Source organism: Macrobrachium nipponense, chromosome 42 (genome assembly GCF_015104395.2).
Source record: "Macrobrachium nipponense isolate FS-2020 chromosome 42, ASM1510439v2, whole genome shotgun sequence".
Classification (NCBI taxonomy): domain Eukaryota; kingdom Metazoa; phylum Arthropoda; class Malacostraca; order Decapoda; family Palaemonidae; genus Macrobrachium; species Macrobrachium nipponense.
Window position 1 is genome coordinate 19,462,378 of NC_061103.1, and position 19,861 is coordinate 19,482,238.

General features: G+C 40.4%; 1 protein-coding gene across 1 annotated transcript in view; it reads left to right on the forward strand.

Moving 5' to 3' along the window:
- The first annotated feature begins 2,488 nt into the window (after positions 1–2,488).
- LOC135212999 (5-demethoxyubiquinone hydroxylase, mitochondrial-like) overlaps positions 2,489–19,861 on the forward strand; it is a 45,777-nt gene continuing 28,404 nt past the window's right edge. Inside the window, exons 1-2 of the mRNA XM_064246777.1 lie at positions 2,489–2,675; positions 4,329–4,478. Of these exons, the coding sequence (XP_064102847.1) occupies positions 2,525–2,675; positions 4,329–4,478 (301 nt within the window). The 5' untranslated portion in view covers positions 2,489–2,524. The remainder of the gene's footprint in view (positions 2,676–4,328; positions 4,479–19,861) is intronic.

Here is a 19,861-nt window from a genome sequence, read left to right on the forward strand (position 1 = left end):
TTTCATAGTGCAACTGCAAGGTTTTCCTCCTGTTACACCTTTCAAACCTTCCTACTCTCATTTTTCCTTTCAGTGCTGAATGGCCTCATAAGTCCCATTGCTTGGTCTTTGGCCTAAATTATATATTCCATTCCATTGCCTTTTGTATAGGAGTATCCTTAGTTTGAGCTGGAACATTTGCTGAACTTTCTAACAAGGTTAACTTATAAGGGGGATGAGTTGGGCCATATTCCACACACACTATACCAACCCTAAGCACTTTTTCTTTGAGTATCATCTGTATGCGGATGCCTTGCTTTGCTTCTCCTAAGTTGAACTTGTTTTGCTTGTTTGGATTTTTTTGCTCTTGAGAAATGGCGTATCTGTTTGGAGGTGTGATGAGTTTAGTGAATGTAACATTCAACCCCCTCACCTTTTTTTTTTTCTTTTTTTTTTTCTTTCAGGTGGATCCCACCACTCTAATACTTATTAATCTTCCTTCAGATTGAACAGTGGTGCTATTAGAGGGGGAGAATTAACTGCTATTGACAATTTTCAGTAGAGGAGGTAGCCCTCTGTTAATCTAGTTCTCTCTCACTGCCTGAAACCTCCCTTCTCCTTCCCAGATTATACGTAATCCTGGGTGAGAGGTGACATTGTGGGAGGTTAGGAATTGTAAACCTACCCCTATGATACAAACTGCCTTGTCTGCTATGCTGGGACTGTTATGAGCTAAATGCTATTGAGTTTCCAGTAGAATGTTTTCCTTCCTTTGGAAGATTTCCCAATCTTTCTTTAAATCTCTTACTGGAAAGTCTTATGGAAAGCATCAACAGGTTACAAACCCAAGAGGTCTCCAAAGGGAGATAGCCATCAGAGAGAGACTAAGTTGTAGGAAAAGTCAATTAGGAAATAAAATTGATATGCTTGAAATCTGGCAGAGAGTAGGAATGAATCTGCTTGTCACTTGAATATATGAGGATCTGAGGATTCCACAAATGCACTTGGCAAACTATCCCACATTTTAGTAGAAGCAAAGATAAAACTCCTAGCAAACTGAGTATGTAGTATTAAACCTGGTTCAAGAATATTATAAACTGTTTGCAGCAGGAGCATGCTTAGTCTTGAGCAAAAACAGCTAGGTTAGGTAAAGAGGAGTGCAGAGGATGTTTGTCGGCGTAATGCATTTTATGCAGTAACCGTAATGAACTTGCTTTGTGTATTCCTCAAGTCGGCATTAAGAGTTAGGAAAATAAATTTGACTGATGACATATCACTAGCCAAGAGTTTGGGATGTGTGTCAGCACAGGAAGACCTCCTTGGAGAAAGTACAGTGGTCCCCTCGTATTCGCGGGGGATGCGTACCAGACCCCCCCGTGAATAGTTAGAACCTGCGAATGTTTGGAACCCCTATAAAAACGCTAAAAACAGCCTATTTTGTTAGTTAAAACTCAAGAAAACCCACTACAAATTTTCATACTTGGTTTTTTTAATAGTTTTATCACAAAAAGTGCATTTCATGTTGAAATTGATAAAAAAAAAAAAAAAACAGGAATTTGTGGATATTTCTCATAGAAAAATGCCGCGAATGCGCGAATTTTCTGTGAATAATGCGGGGAAACATTCCCGAGAGAAATCCACGAATCCGGAGAACGCGAATACGGGGCCCCACTGTACTCCAAAGAAGGAAAGAAAGAAAACCTGAACCCAAGGATTCCCCTGGCTGCCATATTCATATATAGTGGGTAGGCTTCCTTGGAAGTACACCTAGTTGAGCCAGCGTGGCATAATGTCTGTGCAGACTCATGTTTCTAGACTGGCCATGTGCAAACATTGGAGTTAGCTCTTCCTCCCTGTGTTTATCTTGAAACATGTTGAGCAGAACCTGTGCAACCCTACATGTACCTGGTTTACAAACAACTGAGTACGTATAGTTCTTCGTCCTGTGCTGCCTGGAAGTATACCTGGTTAGGTGTGTCTTGGCTACTTGTGTGATTCATCCTCAGTGCCCAGATTGTGTATGTGCCAGCAGTTTGTTGATTCTTGATACATCCCTTCTCTGTACACACCAGCTCTGAGACTGCATGGCATGAGTTCAGGAGGAAATCTACTCCCCCAAGCCCAGACCAATAACCAATGCTTCACTCTCTAAAAAGGATGGAAATCTTTCTTGCTTGTTTGCCCTTTCTCCCTCCTACCCCAGCTATGGCCAGGAAGGGAGGGAACGGGAATAGGAAAGGAGGTAGTGACTGAGAGCATCAAAACCTTACCTCTGCTACCAGGAGAAGAAATGAATGTCTTACCATTGAGCAGTGTGGTAGAGCTTGAGTGGAGCCCTAGATGTTTTCTGGCCTCGAGGGCAGCCACAGTACAATATTCACATTATTGAAGGAAGCCATTCCCTTTCCGCATTAAGAGTCTACATTGCATTGCCATACTTTTAAACTTTTTATATACGTAGTGTTATTGAGTTAGTTTTAATAAATTTAGCCAGTAGACCTTATGTCTTACATTGTTGTAATTATCTACCATTTTTTTTTCAAGTATGACTCTACATCAGCCATTAAGACAAGGGTTACGACTCTACAGTACAAGGACTTCCCGAAATAAAGAGGTTATTGATCGTATTATTAGAGTGGATCATGCAGGGGAGCTGGGTGCAGATCGTATTTATGCAGGACAGATGGCTGTTCTAGGTAAGTTAAGTTTATAAAGATTTACTTACTGTGTTATTTATTTATTTTATAATGTTAGTATTACTTTAAATCTTTAGATTTTTACTGTTTGTGTGTTGTTTTATTTGTTTTTGTTTTAGCAAGGAGACAGTTACACAGCTTTTAACCACAGGTCTTAGGATTTCAGAGCATGTGCTTGCACAGTAAACCAATACTATTGGCGTGATCACTTTATTAGAAAATTCACATAAGGGATTGTGCTTATACTACTTTTAACCACAGATCTTAGAATTTCGGAGCTAGTGGACAAAATAAATCACTTAAAAAAGTTGTTGAAAGGAACTTTTTTTATATGCTTCATTAATGGTGATATGCTGTAGTGATGTGACTGCTTATTCTGAAATATAGGCACATTGCATATATCCATGTCGTTTCAGAATTTCTAAGCAAATGAATTACAAATTAACAAAGGCATGACACTTAAACTTTTTTAAAAATTCTATTTAAGGGTAACTTTTAACAAGTTATAATTATGTAATGTACCTGTTATAATGTTACATTATGTATTGTCCACTGTAGTTAGAACTTTTAACAGATGGCTAAAAATAACCACACATACTTTACATGCCAAACCAAGGCATATAAAAGTGCAAAATACATATATAGTACATATGTTTGGGGGGGGTGGGGGTGTTGACAACACATCCACTAAGTAATGTAATCTAATAAGTATCTTGGAAGATGGATTTGCTGCAATGTGTTTGTGACAAGTGAAAAAAATGAGGGTAAGCTTGCAACAATTGTTGGTATGCTTTGCAACAAGTGAAAAATGAGGGAGGGTATGCTTGAACAAGTGAACAGTGAGGGTATGCTTGAACAAGTGAACAGTGAGGGTATGCTTGAACAAGTGAACAGTGAGGGTATGCTTGAGCAAGTGAAAAATGAGGGTATGCTTGAACAAGTGAACAGTGAGGGTATGCTTGAACAAGTGAAAAATGAGGGTATGCTTGAACAAGCAAACTGTGAGGGTATGCTTGAACAAGCAAACAGTGAAAGTATGTATGCCTGAAGAAGTGAACAATGTGGTATGCTTGAACAGCAAACAATTAAGGTATGATTGCAACAAGTGAAAAATGAGGGTATGATTGAACAAGCAGATAAATGAGGGTATGATTGCAACAAGCAAAAAATGAGGGTGTGCTTGCAGCAAGTGAAAAATTAGGGTGTGCTTGTGTGCTTGCAGCAAGTAAGAAAAAAGGGAATGACACAGTAAAATGAATACTGTAGGTTATTTCAGTATTCAATGGAACTCACAATAAAGGTAAAAGTAATTTTTGAAATTTTTTGAAATTTCTTTTTAACAGTTGCCTCATGGGTTTGATTGATGAAGGGAATGGTGAAGGGACATCTAGATGGAAAAAATAACGAATGTTCCACTTTCAGGAATGAATGTTATGCATGGCAACTCATCAGGTTAAGTCCTTTTAGATATGAGAATTGCATAATGTCTGGATTATAAAAATTTGCTCTTCATCTTTCATTGTTAGGTCTTCTGTATTCCATTTTGATATGCATTTTTTCTTGTTCACAGCTGTCTTAATTTAAGTGATTCTAATTTTTTTTTTTTAGTTTATTTATGGTATTGAATGTTCATTAATACTTTTTTCTTTTCAGGAAAAACTAGTGTTGGCCCAGTAATTCAGCATATGTGGGACCAAGAAAAAGAACACAAAGCCAAATTTGAGGAACTGATACCAAAATACAGAGTGAGGCCAACAGTACTGATTCCTATATGGAATGTTGCTGGCTTTGTCTTAGGTGCAGGTAAGTTACCATTGTCTTGTTTCCAGAAAAAAAAAGTTTTGTACCTAGTAAAGGTGGTTATCTGATTGTAGTAAAGACTTATTTTGTAAAGGTTATTGCTAATGTCTTTATTTTTTAAGATCTGTGTATTTGCATAACATCCTTTTCTGGTACGTATACAGTATTGTTTCTCAACTTTGCATAATTTAATTTTCCAAAAATTTTGCTAATATGTTCGTTCATGGCAGGTAACTTGTAGCAAGTTGCTGGCACACTTGACTTACCTTTCCATTTGTCATTTGTACAAGACGCTAAAGAGATATATGTACGTACTTGGCCATTAATTGGTATGGTTACTGGCAGTAAATGTGGTTGAAGTCGTGTATAACCAAAATGTTTTTTTTTTTATGTAGTGACATGATAGTATGTACATGATTCTGAGTGCTAAGCAGTACTTGCCGTTACCTCGACTGCAAATTTTTTCTACAGCACTATAAATCATGATGACTAATAATGTCAAGAGTTAGGAAATGTTTTGCAATGATATATCTGGAGAGGTGATGATGATCCATAATGCCTTGTGCTTCAGACATTTCAGTTATGTCCTCTCTTGGAACATCATGTTTTCAAGACAGCCAGATGCCTTAGTGCTCTTGTGTTTTGGCCAGCTGATAGCTGCTAGCTGCTCGTGACAGGAGTTCCCAGAGTTTGCGGCGTATTCTGAATTTTATTTTTTCTTTACTAATTTCTCTGTCACTTATCTTTGCCTTATCTTTTTTTTATTTTCTTTATTCACTGAAAATAAAGAAATTCCCCTTTTAATTTTTAAAGGAGTTTGATTCTACTTCTGGAAATATTTTTGCCAGCAGAAGGCTTAGCTACCTAGTGTTTGTGCCTTTGACATTGTTACTGGTGATATTTAGCAAGCAAATTATTATAGAAGATACTACCATGGCTTTTCAGAGGGAAGGATTGTCTACATGGTGAAACACCAGATGTAGTGGATGTTAGCAGTCTCTAGAGGCTCTGACTTCATGGAGGTTCATAGCAGTGATCCATGATCACAGACTTATCCTATTTTCTTTAATTTTTTTATAGGAGCACTAAGGTTTATGATTTTTTCTAATTTGTGCAATTTGTGCAGGACAGTTGTGAGTTACACTGCTAATAGCAAATACTGTATCTTGACCCTTAAGGGCCGGGCTAATTGTATATCACGCACACCCCCAGACTGGGTTAGTCTTGCTCAGCTCTACAGTGAAATGCTAGGAACGCCTTCTTCAATCGAGACCTTCGTTCCATTGGGCAGGTTACATATGAGAAATCCTCAATTTTTCCTCAAAGCCAACTGGGACAGGAAGACTCAACCTGACTTGACGATTTTTCTTATCACACAGGAGATAAAATCCGTTCTCAAATAGTGGCTGCCAGGAAGAAGGTATTCACTGGGGAGATCCCTTCTTCCACCCAACCCTGACCTGGACTATTACTCGGACACTTCAGATTTGGGCTGGGGAGCTCTCATAGGGTCTTGGGAGGTCTTGGGGACATCGTCTCCAGAAGAAACGACACCACATCATTGTTGAGGAGTTGAAGGCTGTTCATTTGGGCCTACGTCAGTTCTCCTCGTATGTGTACAACAAGACGGTGGTTGTACATGCCGACAACACCATGACCTTGTCTTGCATCAAGAAACTGAGGAGTGCACTCCTTTTCCCTCTGTCAGACGGCAAGAGGGCTACTCCTGTCGAGTCATCAGCATCAAGTAACACTCGTCACCTGCTTCATTTAGGGGAAATTAATGTCCTGGCAGAAGAGTTGAGCTGGCGGAGGCAAGTTTCTCCCACCGATGTACTCTAGACAACAGGATTTGCTCTGAACTGCAGAGATTATGGGGCAGATCCCTAACAGACTTATTTGCAGTACAAGGAACAACTGCCTTCCTCTCTTCTGCTCTCCAGCCCTGGATCCTCGGGCATGGGCAACGGACACTACTGATCTATTGGTTGGGCCTGGATCTTTACACCTTCCCTCCCTTCAGCTTGGTCAGGGAAGTCCTGAAAACGTTTGTGGCTTACAGCAATGTCTCAATGATTCTGGTAGCTCCGTTCTGGCCCATGAAGGAATGGTTCCTGGACCTTCTTCGTCTTCTGGTAAACTTCCTGCAACTGCTCCCCCAAAGTCTGTGGCTACTCAGACAATCACACTTCACCAAGGGTTGTCCACGCTCTCTCTGACAGGCTTCAGACTGTCGGGAAACTCGTCAGAGCAAAGAGATTTTCAAGAGCAGCTGTGGAAGCTATTGCAAGGTGCAGACGCCAGTCTACTAGCAACGTCTACCAGTCATAGTGGGCAGTCTTCTGTAGATGGTGCTTCAGGTATCACATCTTTTTTCTGAGACATCTGTAGCCCAGATCGCCGATTTTCTCCTTGAAGAACCTCTTAAAAACCTCTCATCTTCCACGATTAATAGTTACTGAGCATGCTTTCCTCTGTGTTTAAGCATCGTAACCTGGATCTTTCTGCAAATCAAGATCTTCATGACCTACTGAAATCTTTCAATATGTCCAAGCAGAAGTCAACAGTGGTTTCCTGGAACCTGGATGAACTATTGAAGTGGCATGTGGGCCCTCCCTTCGAGCCCCTCAAGTCCGCATCTCTCAAGGACGTTTTATGTAAAATGTTTTTAGCAGCTTACGACAGCTACATTTGCAAGAGGGCTTTGTGTGGCTACCTCAGTCATTGCCCTCTCTTCTTTTGGGGTAGTTTTTCTTAGCCTATCATTGAGGTTTCCAGACTCCTCCCATCTTCGACACCAAAGTAGAGCCGAACTGTTGGCAGTGAAATTCCCAATTCTCTTGCAATACATTTGTAAGACATGCCAGTGTCTCTCATGCCTACAATTCTGCTCCTGTTGCAGATTCTTTGATGATTACGATCTGTTGTCAAATTGACAAAAAATAAACTAACCATAATTCTCTCTCTCTCTCTCTCTCTCTCTCTCTCTCTCTCTCTCTCTCTCCTCTCTCTCATCATATCTAAGTATGTACTGAATTTATTGGTGTGCAACCATATCTACCACTGATATAAACTGATATAAAGGCCATCAGGATGGTTAAGGTGTGTTGTTACTCTGATGACTTGAGTTCAATTACCATCTAGGCTACTCTGGGGAGACGTGGCTTGAATATAAAAAAGAAAGTGTGAGTGATACACCAGATATCTTTGTTCCTTTATATGTGGGGTTGGCTATTATTAATTTTACCCCAAGCTTTCCATATCATAACCTGTCAATGGCTATCATAATTTGCAGTTTATAAGCTCATTACTTTATAAATTGATGGATTATCTAAATAGAAAGTGTATTTCCATTCAAATATGTACACTAATACACTTTATTTACAGGTACATATAGTAGTACAGTATATGTAGTTTAAGTTAGGTATTGAATGGTCCAAATTGTTGTATTTCATTGTTTATTGGTCAATTTAGCTTTATTATAAAATTTACTGGGGTGTTTTTGTAGGGCTTGGAACAAATTAGGCAATTTACATGTAAAATGTGGCTCAAGATACGAAAAAATCAGGTTGCGTAGGCCGCTTCTGAATGGATTAATTTTGTTTTCTGAGGCACTACTGTATGCTTAATCAGGAATGAATATGAGTTTTTACCATTGCTATTTTCATTACACCGTTACCATATTTTTTCAATATTTAACACCAACTCATTTCACTTGTAATGTGAATTAATATTCGTATATCATTAACATATTTTTACAGTGGTATTTAGAAAATATGAGCATTGGTGTACCAATAGCTCGATCATTCACGTCCGTTGTTACAAGACAAATAGGGTTTCATTCCCATAACTGGTGTTACCATACCATTTTCATGAAACATAAGGGTAGGGGGTAAAGGAAATACTTTAAGGCAACTGTACATCACAAGTCTGCGACATCACAGCAGATACTCCTTAGAAAAATAGAGTAGGTATTCAGACAGTAATTTACTTGCAAACTGTGCTGCATAAGCCTTGTCCCGAAGAGTCCAGCACACATCTTACCTTGCACCTGTGATTAGAGAAATGCCTGTGATCCTTGAAATGTCCAGCCCTCAAGACTAAAAAGTTTCGAACTTTTCTGACCTAAGGAGCAGGCATCAGGGGGGATCTTGTAATCCCTCTCTGGATATACTTAATGATTTGATTGCTCTTCAGAGGCTCATTTGACCCTACCAGAAAGAGCATCTTATAGTAAGCACATAGAATAGTACTCGGACTAGGGTATTATCTTGCAGCTGTCATGGTTTACAGGTTGGCTCTGTCACAAGTTTGAACTTTTAACTCTATTAATGAGCTACTAAGGATGCGCTGGAGTTTATAGAAAGGAAGCTTTTAACGACATTACAGAATCTCTCGGATGTCATAAAATAGCTTTTAGGTCAGTTGCATGAGCCCATAGAGAAGGCTTCCCTAAAAGATCTATCCATCAAGACTGAAAACAACACCTGAAATGTCAACAACTCCCTGAACTGTCTTGCGGGTGTTGGTACTACCTTGTATCAGTACCTGGAAGACAGTTCAGTGAATTGTTTTCAGTTTAATTTATCCTCTAATTACCAGTACATCTAGGTAACAAGAATATTGTCTTTTGAGATAGTGAGTGTTGTAAGGATTTATCTTAAGAAGACTGTTGTAAGGATTTATCTTCAGAAGACCGGACCCTTCTTTAGAAGGGTGGTTCTTAATGGGTTTTTGTTCATATACGGAACAAACCTTCGGTCTTAACATTAAGATTTACTAGCGCCAAGCTGGAAACCGGTAGAATTAAAATTACACTTGTGAGATCCAGGGACTATTGGCATCTATACCAGGTCACGGGGCATGTATACCCAGAATGCCCACGGCTACCTGTGACCCACCAGTTATTTTCCTACCGCCTTTAAGATAAGACGTGTTACTGTCTATCTGATTTAAAGCCGGTTTTTCAGTTTGCCCGTTCTTTATCCATTTCATTTTTCATTTCCTTTTACCTTTTCTTTCTCCGAGTGTGCTCAGTGTGAGGGAAGAGTGTATAAGAGGTATGATGGAGAATTTTGCCTCAACATCGAGATCGTCTACCGTTTCGAAGAGGAGACAAAGGAAATGCCCAGGAGTCAGTGGCTTTCCATGTTCTAGGTTCCTAACTTCGGTGTCGACAGATCCTCATCCAACGTGTAGTAGGTGCAAGGAAAACGTATGTACGATTACTAATCCATGTTCTGTTTGTCGCGGTTGGTCGGTGGAACAGTGGAAGAAGTTCTGTGAGAAAAGCCAATACAAAAGGAAGGTGGTGACACCATCTTTGGATGACCAAACCTTACCGGCTTCTTTTGTATCGGCAATAAACCAGGCTGCTCCATATGTTTCTCCACCTGCTTTTGATTTGTCTCATACCCCCTCGGTTTCTCCTAGCGGTTCAGTATCGGAAACGTCAGGAGGGGCCTTGGGTAATTTTATGAATAATATGCACTCTCCTTTGTTCCCAGCAAGTAGAGGGGGAGATCCGCCGTCTTTGTTCCAGGCTCCTGCTCCTCAAGTGCATAGGTTGGATGGTACGTGGTCAGCGCTAGGCCTACCAGGTGTACCAACCTTGGATGGTCTGCTTGCGCATTATATGGCGTCACGGTTCCAGCAGGGTTCGGCAGCGCTGAATGTTCCTCATCCCCCGGGCTTGCAGTGGCGAAGATTGCATCCTCGAAGTAACAAGAGAAAATAGTGGATGAACCATTATTCATTAGATTACTACAGTCAGGTTCCAAGGCGATTGTGTACCTGACAAACGTAAGTGCCAATGTTTGGGCAAATATCCTGCTAATGAGGAGAGATGCAGCGTTGGCTAGACTAAGCCGCAATGTGGATTTCGATTCCCTGTTAGCAATGAGGAATGGGGATATCTTGGAGGTCATACTGGAAGAGGCGATAGATAGAAGAAGGATGGACACTAACGATAGGTTGGTGCAACAGGCAGTTAGGAAAACTTCTAACAGTCAAGCTACTCCTTTCCGGAGGAAGACAGCAGCAAAATGTCTCGAAAGAAGACAGTGAGACATAACATCCCTAATAGAGTCACAAGACCCTCTTCCCCAAAGAGGCTAACTCATCGGCCCTTTCACAATAGAAACAACAGAGGAAGGGGCAATAGGGGAAGAGGGAGAGGCTCAAGACGATAGGATGGGCGCCTCTCATCACTCGGCCACACCAGTGGGGGGTTGCCTGGCAAATCACTGGAAGGTGTGGCAGGAACTAGGGGCAGAGCAGTGGGTGGTGGATGTTCTCAGGATCGGGTATTTGATCCCGTTCGAGGTAACCCCGCCCCTGACAGATCAGCCATTACCCCACGTCGCTTATGCCCACAAATCTCAGAAGGCCACTATTCTTCAGGACGAAGTGAAGAAGATGATGGAAAAAGGAGCTGTGCAACAAGTATGCAGTCCGTCCGTCAAAAGGCTTCTACAGCAGGATTTTCCTGTTACCCAAAGCCAACGGGGAGTGGAGGACAGTAATAGACCTGTCAACGCTGAATCTGTTTATAAGGAAAACCAGTTTCAAGATGGAAACTCCAAAAACGGTTCTACAAGCAGTCAGGATCGGAGACTTTATGCTGACAGTCGATCTAAAGGAAGATACTTTCAGATACCAGTCCATCAGTCTTCAAAGAAATTTCTCCCAGTCTTGCAGGGAAAGCTTTCAAATTCAAGGTCCTGTGCTTCGGATTGACAACGTCTCCTCAAGTTTTTACAAGAGTGTTCACTCTCGTGTCGACGTGGGCGCATGCTCAGGGGATCAGGCTAATAAGATATCTGGACGATTGGCTGGTGATAGCAAAGTCCAGGGAGAAATTACTCAGGGACAGGGCGACCCTCCTGCAGCTTTGTCACAGCCTAGGTATTGTGGTAAATCAGGAAAAGTCGCAGTTGGATCCAAGTCAACGTTTGGAGTATCTGGGAATGGTTATAGACACAACACAAGCCAAAGTATTCCCGACAGACCAAAGAATAGAGAAATGCAAACAAGTGGTGAATGCCTTTCTGGGAAAACAGACACAGCCAGCAAGACAGTGGCAGGTGGTGCTGGGAATCCTAACCTCCCTGGAGAAGCTAGTGCCACAAGGAAGGCTACACCTTCGGTCCCTACAATGGAGGATGAAATAGTTTTGGTCACCAATAGTAGATCACCCGTACGAGCAAATTCCCTTGTCGGCAGAAGTGAGGAAAGACTTGCTGTGGTGGGTGAACGACGACAATCTGACAGTGGGTGTCCCCCTTCAACAATCCTCTCCAGACCTCTTGCTGTTCTCGGATGCGTCACTAGAAGGCTGGGGAGCCCATATGGAGAAGTTGATGGTGTCAGCAAAATGGAGTTGCAAGGACAGAGAACTCCATATAAACGTGCTGTAGTTAAAAGCAGCGTTTCTAGCTCTACAGGAATTCAGGGAGAGAGTAAAGGGACACTCAGTGGTATTGATGTCAGACAACACCACAGTAGTAGCTTATATAAACAAGCAAGGAGGCCTAGTTTCTCGGCAGTTACATGAGATGACAGTTCAACTTCACCAATGGGCTATAGAGAACCTGGTAGACATCAGGGCCAGGTATATTCCGGGAAAAAGAAACATAGTGGCCGATAAGTTGAGCCGCAGGGATCAGATTCTGGGAACGGAGTGGTCCCTGCACCAACAGGTAGTGGACAGGATGCTCATGTTGTGGGAAGGACCGATCATAGACCTATTCGCAACCAGGTACAACAAAAAGTTGGAAGGGTATTGTTCAGTAGTCCCAGACACAGAGGCAGTAGCAGAAGATGCGCTACAACACCCCTGGGACAATCTGGACGTGTACGCATTTCCTCCATTTTGTCTAATCCGTCAGGTTCTGAACAGGGTAATGCGGTCTCAGAACCTCAAGATGACCCTGGTAGCCCCGTTATGGCCGAAAGCTTAGTGGTTTCCAGACCTACTGGAACTCCTAGTTGATGTGCCGAGAGAGTTACCCCCATGGAGCAACCTACTGTGTCAACCGCACATGGAGAGGTACCACCAGTCGGTGAAGTCCCTATCGCTTCACGGGTGGAGACTGTCAAGTATCTCCTCCGAGTGAGAGGGTTTTCGCAGAAAGCAGCAACTCAGATGGCAGGAAATATCAGAAAATCATCTGCGACAGTATACCAAGGAAAGTGGTCAGCATACTGTGATTGGTGTCGTAGAGGGAACTTGTCTCCACTCGGTACCACTATTCAGCAGTTAGCAGACTTTCTGATATATCTCAGAACAGAAAAGCATATGTCTGTATCTGCAGTGAAGGGGTACATGGCGGCTCTAGCCTCAGTCTTACGAATGAAAAGAGTGGACATTTCGTCTTCATGGGAGTTGGCCATGCTGATGAGGAGCTTTGAACAGTCATGCCCACCAAAGGAGCTAAAAGCCCCAGATTGGGATCTGACCAGGGTACTGAGTAGTCTGACAAAACCCCCCTACGAACCACTAACCCCTCCAGAAAATGAATGTTCATAGGACATCAGACGAACATACTTTACAAGCTTGCGAACTTTAAGACCCAAACCTAAAAAGTGTTTGTAATACACCTAAAAAGTACCAGTTTTCGTGTACACTTTTAGGTTTGTGCAAGCCTGAAATATGCTTGAAATGAACCTTAATAAAAGCCTTGAAAGAGCTTCAAAATACCGTGGTATAAACCTTCAAAAAGCCCATACAGAACCTTAAATAGGCTTTATAAATGCCTCATAATTACCTTTTAACTGCTTTATATAAACGTTGTAAGGATATTAAACAATCCTTATAGAGGCCCTGAAAATGTGTTTACAAGGTTTACATGAAATTTGCAATAGCTTTGAAAAATAATTTTCATGACCATAAAATGAAAGTTCAAATACCTTACAATAAATAACTCAGGAGAATGAAAGTTTTAATCTTGCTTATCATTTATTTTGCAATGACATGTTCCAGCGAGGACTAACACTGTACAAGTAAATAGTCAAATAATGTGGCCTCTGTTTTGTATATAAATAACCTACACATGCACTCGATTGAGTCTTACCTCAGTAACAACAACTTCATTCCATAAACAAATTACAGTAAAAAAAAGTATAAAGTATGTACGTACATACAAACATACACACATGAGACTTGTGCTAATGGACAGCTATTTTTATAAAACACACACACATAAAATAGTCTGTACCATACTGAAGATTGCAACCACTTCGAATGATACAAACAAAAGATGAGAGATTCAAATATATCACATCCCACCAAGTGCATGAACAATTTGTTTTGGTTTTATTTCTATTTTTCTTTTGGTAACAGATATATGCATGTACAAACACTGAAAATATACATGAAATAATCCTTATAAAATATGCCAATATGTAGTTACATATAAAAAAAAAAATAATAATAATTTGGACACACTTCCATCTCTCTTCCTCTGTGGAGTCATTGATTTTTTCCTCTTAATTTTCACTGAAGGGTAATAGCTGCCAAACTGACTGTGATACAGCTCCACCTTTTCAACCAGATGGCATGACAAAATTCAGCCATGCCTCAACCTCCATAAACAATTCAAGTCGCATCCTGAAAAAGAGTGAATATATGTAGTTTTCCCTCTCTCACATTAAGCATTGTATGTGTTACTGTAGCCTACAGTGTTTTTGAACTGATTTTGCAAATCTTTAATTCAAGTTAATTGCACCATATTAGTAACAACTGATTAACAAAAAATAATATACACGAATATACCAGTACAATATTGGGTAGGGCTATGAAATTTTCACAAGAATATATAAATGACTGTTTCTGGTAACTCACTACTTAGTCCATTATACTGTAATAAGATAATGAACTTGCAGACCCTGAGAAAAATATAAAGCTATATCTCATTCATTTTATCCTGAACTGTGTAATAAGGCAATAGCCCAGGCGACTTTGTAAGCCTAACGCTGATTTGCTGCATCCGTACAATTACAGGTCTGGATTATTAATTTCTTTTTTGCATCGGTTTTACAAATACAGTGCTTTATCATATTTCATAAAAATGTAAAGGTAATATTATCACAGCATTGAAACCTACAATGAGTTTAAAAAAAATTATTTGGTACTACAACCAATCCCTTTCTCAATATTTACTATGAATATCTGTTCCTCAAACACTAATTGCACTAACATCACCCATTACTTTTCTTTCAATGCTAGAGGTCCACCAGTAATGAACTCTAGGGAATACTGCACGCCTTATGTTATTTTCTTTTTTCCATAAAAATAATCCCCTCCCCCCAAAATAACTTTTGGGTAATTCTTACTATTAAAGCCACATGAGCTTATAAAAAAGTAGATGTTGTAATTAAGGAGAAGAATGCATAGATAAGACACTAAGGGAGGAAATGCCTAATAATGAAAATAAAGATGTTGAAAGTGAAGGTTAGGTTAAGCAATAAAGGTTAGACAAGTACACAAAATTTAGTGTCTAAATAATGCTTTACAGATGCAGAGGTTAGGTTAAGCATTATATGTTAGGTTAGTGTAAAGAGAGAGAGAGAGAGAGAGAGAGAGAGAAGAGAGAGAGAGAGAGAAAACAACAACTACATTTTGTATACTAGCTAACCTATATCGCTTAACCTAACCTCTGTGTCAATTAAGCATTACTTGGAGACTGGAGGCAACTTTAAACAAAATTATTTTTGCTATTTGATATTTCCTCACTTAATGACTAGCCTACTATCTACGCATTCTATACAGTATTAGTAAGCGTTAAGAATGCGGGATCCACTGACCATTAATGTAAATAAATACAACCTAACCTAATATTACTTAATCTAACCAACTGATTTATTGTAAGTTTACAAAGGTTAGGTTAAATAAGCCAAATACTAAGTTAGACTATATTTCTAGATAAAGAAATTGAAGAGGATCCCACATTCTTTACTCTTACCCCTTAGGTATTCTCCTTAACTTAGAGTGCTGAAAATTAAAGATTTTGAGATGTCCTCTGGAAGTTCATGATTTCAGAATTATGTCATTTAAAAAGACAGCTTTTTTATGTTATTTTAAATATTGTTTTAATACATTAAAGTGGGGCAGGCCCTCCAGTACCTCAAATGTCCTCAAAATTAGGGCATTGGAAATTTAAAATTGTCCTCCGGTACCTGAACTTCCAATTTCTGGCACTCTGTCTTAACTTTAGGACTCTACTTTTTTATAAGCTTGCACAGCCTTAATAAACTAGTAAGAATCACCAAGTTACCAACATTTTGTTTGATTTATCTATGCAAAAAAAAAAAACCTTGGTCAGTAAAATAGGAAGTAACCCTTTATTCTACAACCACCCAACAAGCTTGAGGGTCTTATGGGAATCAGGGGTTTTGGCAGCAATAGCCTAACCTAACCTCTGCGTTAATCAAGCATTACCTACCTAGATGGGGGGTTTGCCCCTATACCCCCTTTAAAGGTGGGGACTTATCCCTCACATCCCTTGACTTAATTACTTAGCCGGGGACAGCCGTAGGACGCCATAAATTAGGTAGGTACCTAAGTACTAGCCTAGTATAGGTTTACCTAATTTTTGGCTGAGACCTTGTCACCTTGTACAGCCTACATTCTCGCCAATTTTAGTCCAGCCTAAATGTTTGCTCACATTAAAACCCTTAGAACAAAAGCAACTCTTCCTAGAGTGGTAAGTATTTCAATTCCCCAAAGAGAATGCAGAATTAGCCTAGTATTCCCTACCTAGACTAACAGTATGTACTTTCCTCATATTTTTATGGGGATATAGGTAGTAGCTACTACTATAAAATGATAGTGAAAGATAAGGGCATAATCTGCTGTCACTTACCTATGGGCCCTGGCTTTCTCAAGTCGTCGTAGTGGTATCTACCTATATCAGCTGGCATGCACTTGCATTTGTAAATTTAATTCAGCCACTGTCAAACTAATTCAGTTCGTGCGGCCCGCCAATTTGTTTACGCTGCTGCAGAGACATCTGGTGGTGGCATTTGGTGACCATTTCCCACACAGTTCAAATTTCTCGATCACAGATAATTGCTGTATTATTTTGGGCTTATATAAACATATTTCAGTACTCTATATGCTGTCGTTTGCTCACCAAATGAGGACGAATGTTGAAAACAACAATTAATAAAGGAAGTCTTTTTAAGAAAAGGAAAAACCTTTAATTTCCCTCGAAAGGTGAAAAGGAGGTTTGTACATGTTTTTGTATACTATAATATTACGATTTTTGTGCATCACTATATTTCTGCATGTGACAGGTCTAAAATCAATGAGAAAACGCATAATTTACTGTATATCGAGTTACATTATCATTGACGTCCTAAGTATGTGAAAAAAACGTTCATTGGAAGTTTGTGAAACACTCGCCTAAAAAGTGCCTTCATGAGCCTGAGATGAACAGCGTATTTGAAGCTCACGAACGTTTGCTTCCGGGGGGGGAAGGCAGTCCACGGATAGGAGCTTGACCCTGAAGACAGTCTTCTTATTGGCCCTGGCTTCAACCAAAAGGGTGGGGGAGCTACATGGCCTGTCATATCTCATAAAGCACTCGAGAGGTTGGAGGTCAATGGTATTTGAGTTTGTCCCAGAATTCGTGGCCAAGACCCAAAACCCAACAATAGTAGACGGCAGATTCGACTCCTTTACCATACCTTCCTTGGCAGACTTTGTAGACAATGACAAAGATGAGATGCTCCTGTGCCCCGTCAGGGCACTAAGGGAGTACTTAAGGAGAACAAGGCACCTCAGGCCGGGGTGCCGGAGGTTGTTCGTAAGTACAGGACGGAACAAGAAGGAAGTGTCCAGGAATACAATATCGTTTTGGCTAAGGGAGACGATCAGAGATGCTTATATGGCAGAAGACAGAGGGTCAGATAGCCAGGTGGGAGCTAGAGCTCATGACATCAGGGGCTTGAGTGCTTCTCTGGCATTTAAGAAGAACATGTCTGTGGATAGAATTCTGAAAGCTGTTTGTGTGTGGAAACGCCAAACAACTTTCACCTCATTTTATTTGAAAGACGTTGCCCATAGATCCTTGCACACATTTTCCTTGGGTCCAGTGGTGGCGGCCCAACAAGTGATATAGCTCATCCAGTGCCCCTGGCGGGTCAGTTTGCGTCTAGTCTAAGATGAAGGTATGAAAGTAGAATGAATGGGATGACTGGTCTTTTTTCTTTACTACTTTCTTCCTACTCCTTTAACTACGGGCAATATGAAGGAGAATACCGTCATGTGCTGGAACGGACTAGATGCAGGTGAGGTGGTCAGCCATACTGTGAAGCTATCTTAGGTTATGATATACTTTTCAGTAGCAACACACCCCTCTAAGATAATAGGGAAAAGAGGGTGAAGGTGGATCCAGTTGCAAGGGACAAGAGTAAACAAATAGAATGGTATCTACACCCAGTACGGGGAAAACCAATAGATCCGCTTATATCTTTGGTTCTAGGTTCATTGTCCATTCTCTTAAAATTTCCCTATATATTTGGAAATGGATAAGGTGGCAAACTCCCAGTCAGTTGTAGAGACTTACCTCCCTCCAATAAGTAAGTCTATCCTAATGTTAAGACCGAAGGTTTGTTCCGTATATGAACAAATACCAAATTTGTATTTTTCATAACTAACAAACCTGAGGTCTTAACAGGTAAAGGCCCACCTCGAACCACCCCTCTAGCAGTCTAAACTGGGTTAGAAATATAACTGGTGGGTCACAGGTAGCCGTGGGCATTCTGGGTATACATGCCACGTGACCTGGTATAGATGCCAATAGTCCCTGGATCTCACAAGTTTAATTTTAATTCTACCGGTTTCCAGCTTGGCGCTAGTAAATCCTAATGTTAAGACCTCAGGTTTGTTAGTTATGAAAAATACAAATTAGTTACAAATTTGGTATTTTTTTGCCACTGACACAAGAGATGGAAGTGTTTATCTAAATACAGGCAGTCCCCGGGTTGCGACAGTCTCGGCTTACGACGTTCCGAGGTTACAACGCTTTTCAATTATATTCATCAGAAATTATTTCCAGGGTTACGACGCATGCTCCAGAGTTACGACGCCTACAAATGCTGATCTGGCAGATGAAATATGACACCAAAAATGCAAAGTAATCAATATTTAAATTTTTTTTATGAAAATGCAATAAGAATGCAGTTTACAGAGTTTTGAATGCACACAAAGCATTAAAAGTAAGGTTTTCTTAGGATTTTTGATGATGTTCCAGCTTACGACAATTTTCGGCTTACAACGCATCTCAAGAACGGAACCCCCGTCGTAACCCGGGGACTGCCTGTATACTATCTTAATGACATTGGGAAGCCATATTGATAGATTACAAGAGCACTACATAGTCAGTCATTCATAAGCATAAATTTCAAGTAAGGCATCATGAAATCATCTCTGGCCTTCAAAGTACATAAGGAAGCAAACACTTGTGTATGCCCCATAAAATCTCTATGTTCTTGGAACATTTTATTTGTCTTTTGATGGCTGGTGGCCCTATCATTGCCATTGATGTTAGTTGTTGCGGATTCTTTCTCCTCGCCCTCATAACCGTCTAATATTAATCTAACAATGAGCTTTGTGTTATCTGCTTGTGTGCTATATAAAAGTGAGTTTTTCTTGTCAGATGCAGTTATGAGGAGTTGACTAGTGCAAATCTTAGTCAGACTGACAAGATACCTGTCCATTGTCTTTATCCTGCATTGCCCTAAAGGCATGCAGAGAACTAGGCTCCTGATTCCTGTGGTTCGTTTGAATTTTGGCCTAGCCTAACTCCTTTCTTTCTCTATAAAAATGAATAATCTACCCACCTGTACGCTTTCTCCAACTTCAGTACACTTCTGAAATCACCTTAAAAACACCAGCACCACAAGACTTACGACCCAAAAAACAACTCCTACCAGACAGAGAGCTCTCCCCTACCAACCACACACCACCACACGTGCTTTCTACTGCACCGTGTTATTGTTTACATCCTGCCGACGCCGCCGCCATCTTGTCTATGACGTCAACAGCCTATGACGTCACAACACAACTTAAATACATCAACAGACACCTTCTAGAATCTACCACATGTTGTCTATATATAGGACACCCACCATATTTCAACAATGCATAAAATACCCATAACAATTTATACACATATATAATCACACTTATCTATACCCATCCCCACAATTTATACAATATATAATCACACTTATCTCTTTCTCCTCCCCTCCGACTGTTTCCTAACCTAGTATTCCCCTCTTAATTTCCTTCGTCCTCCAACTCTTTACCCTCTACATAATTTCTAATACATTCCCCTGAATCTCCTGCTTTAGTTAATACATCAGCCACTTGCTCCTTT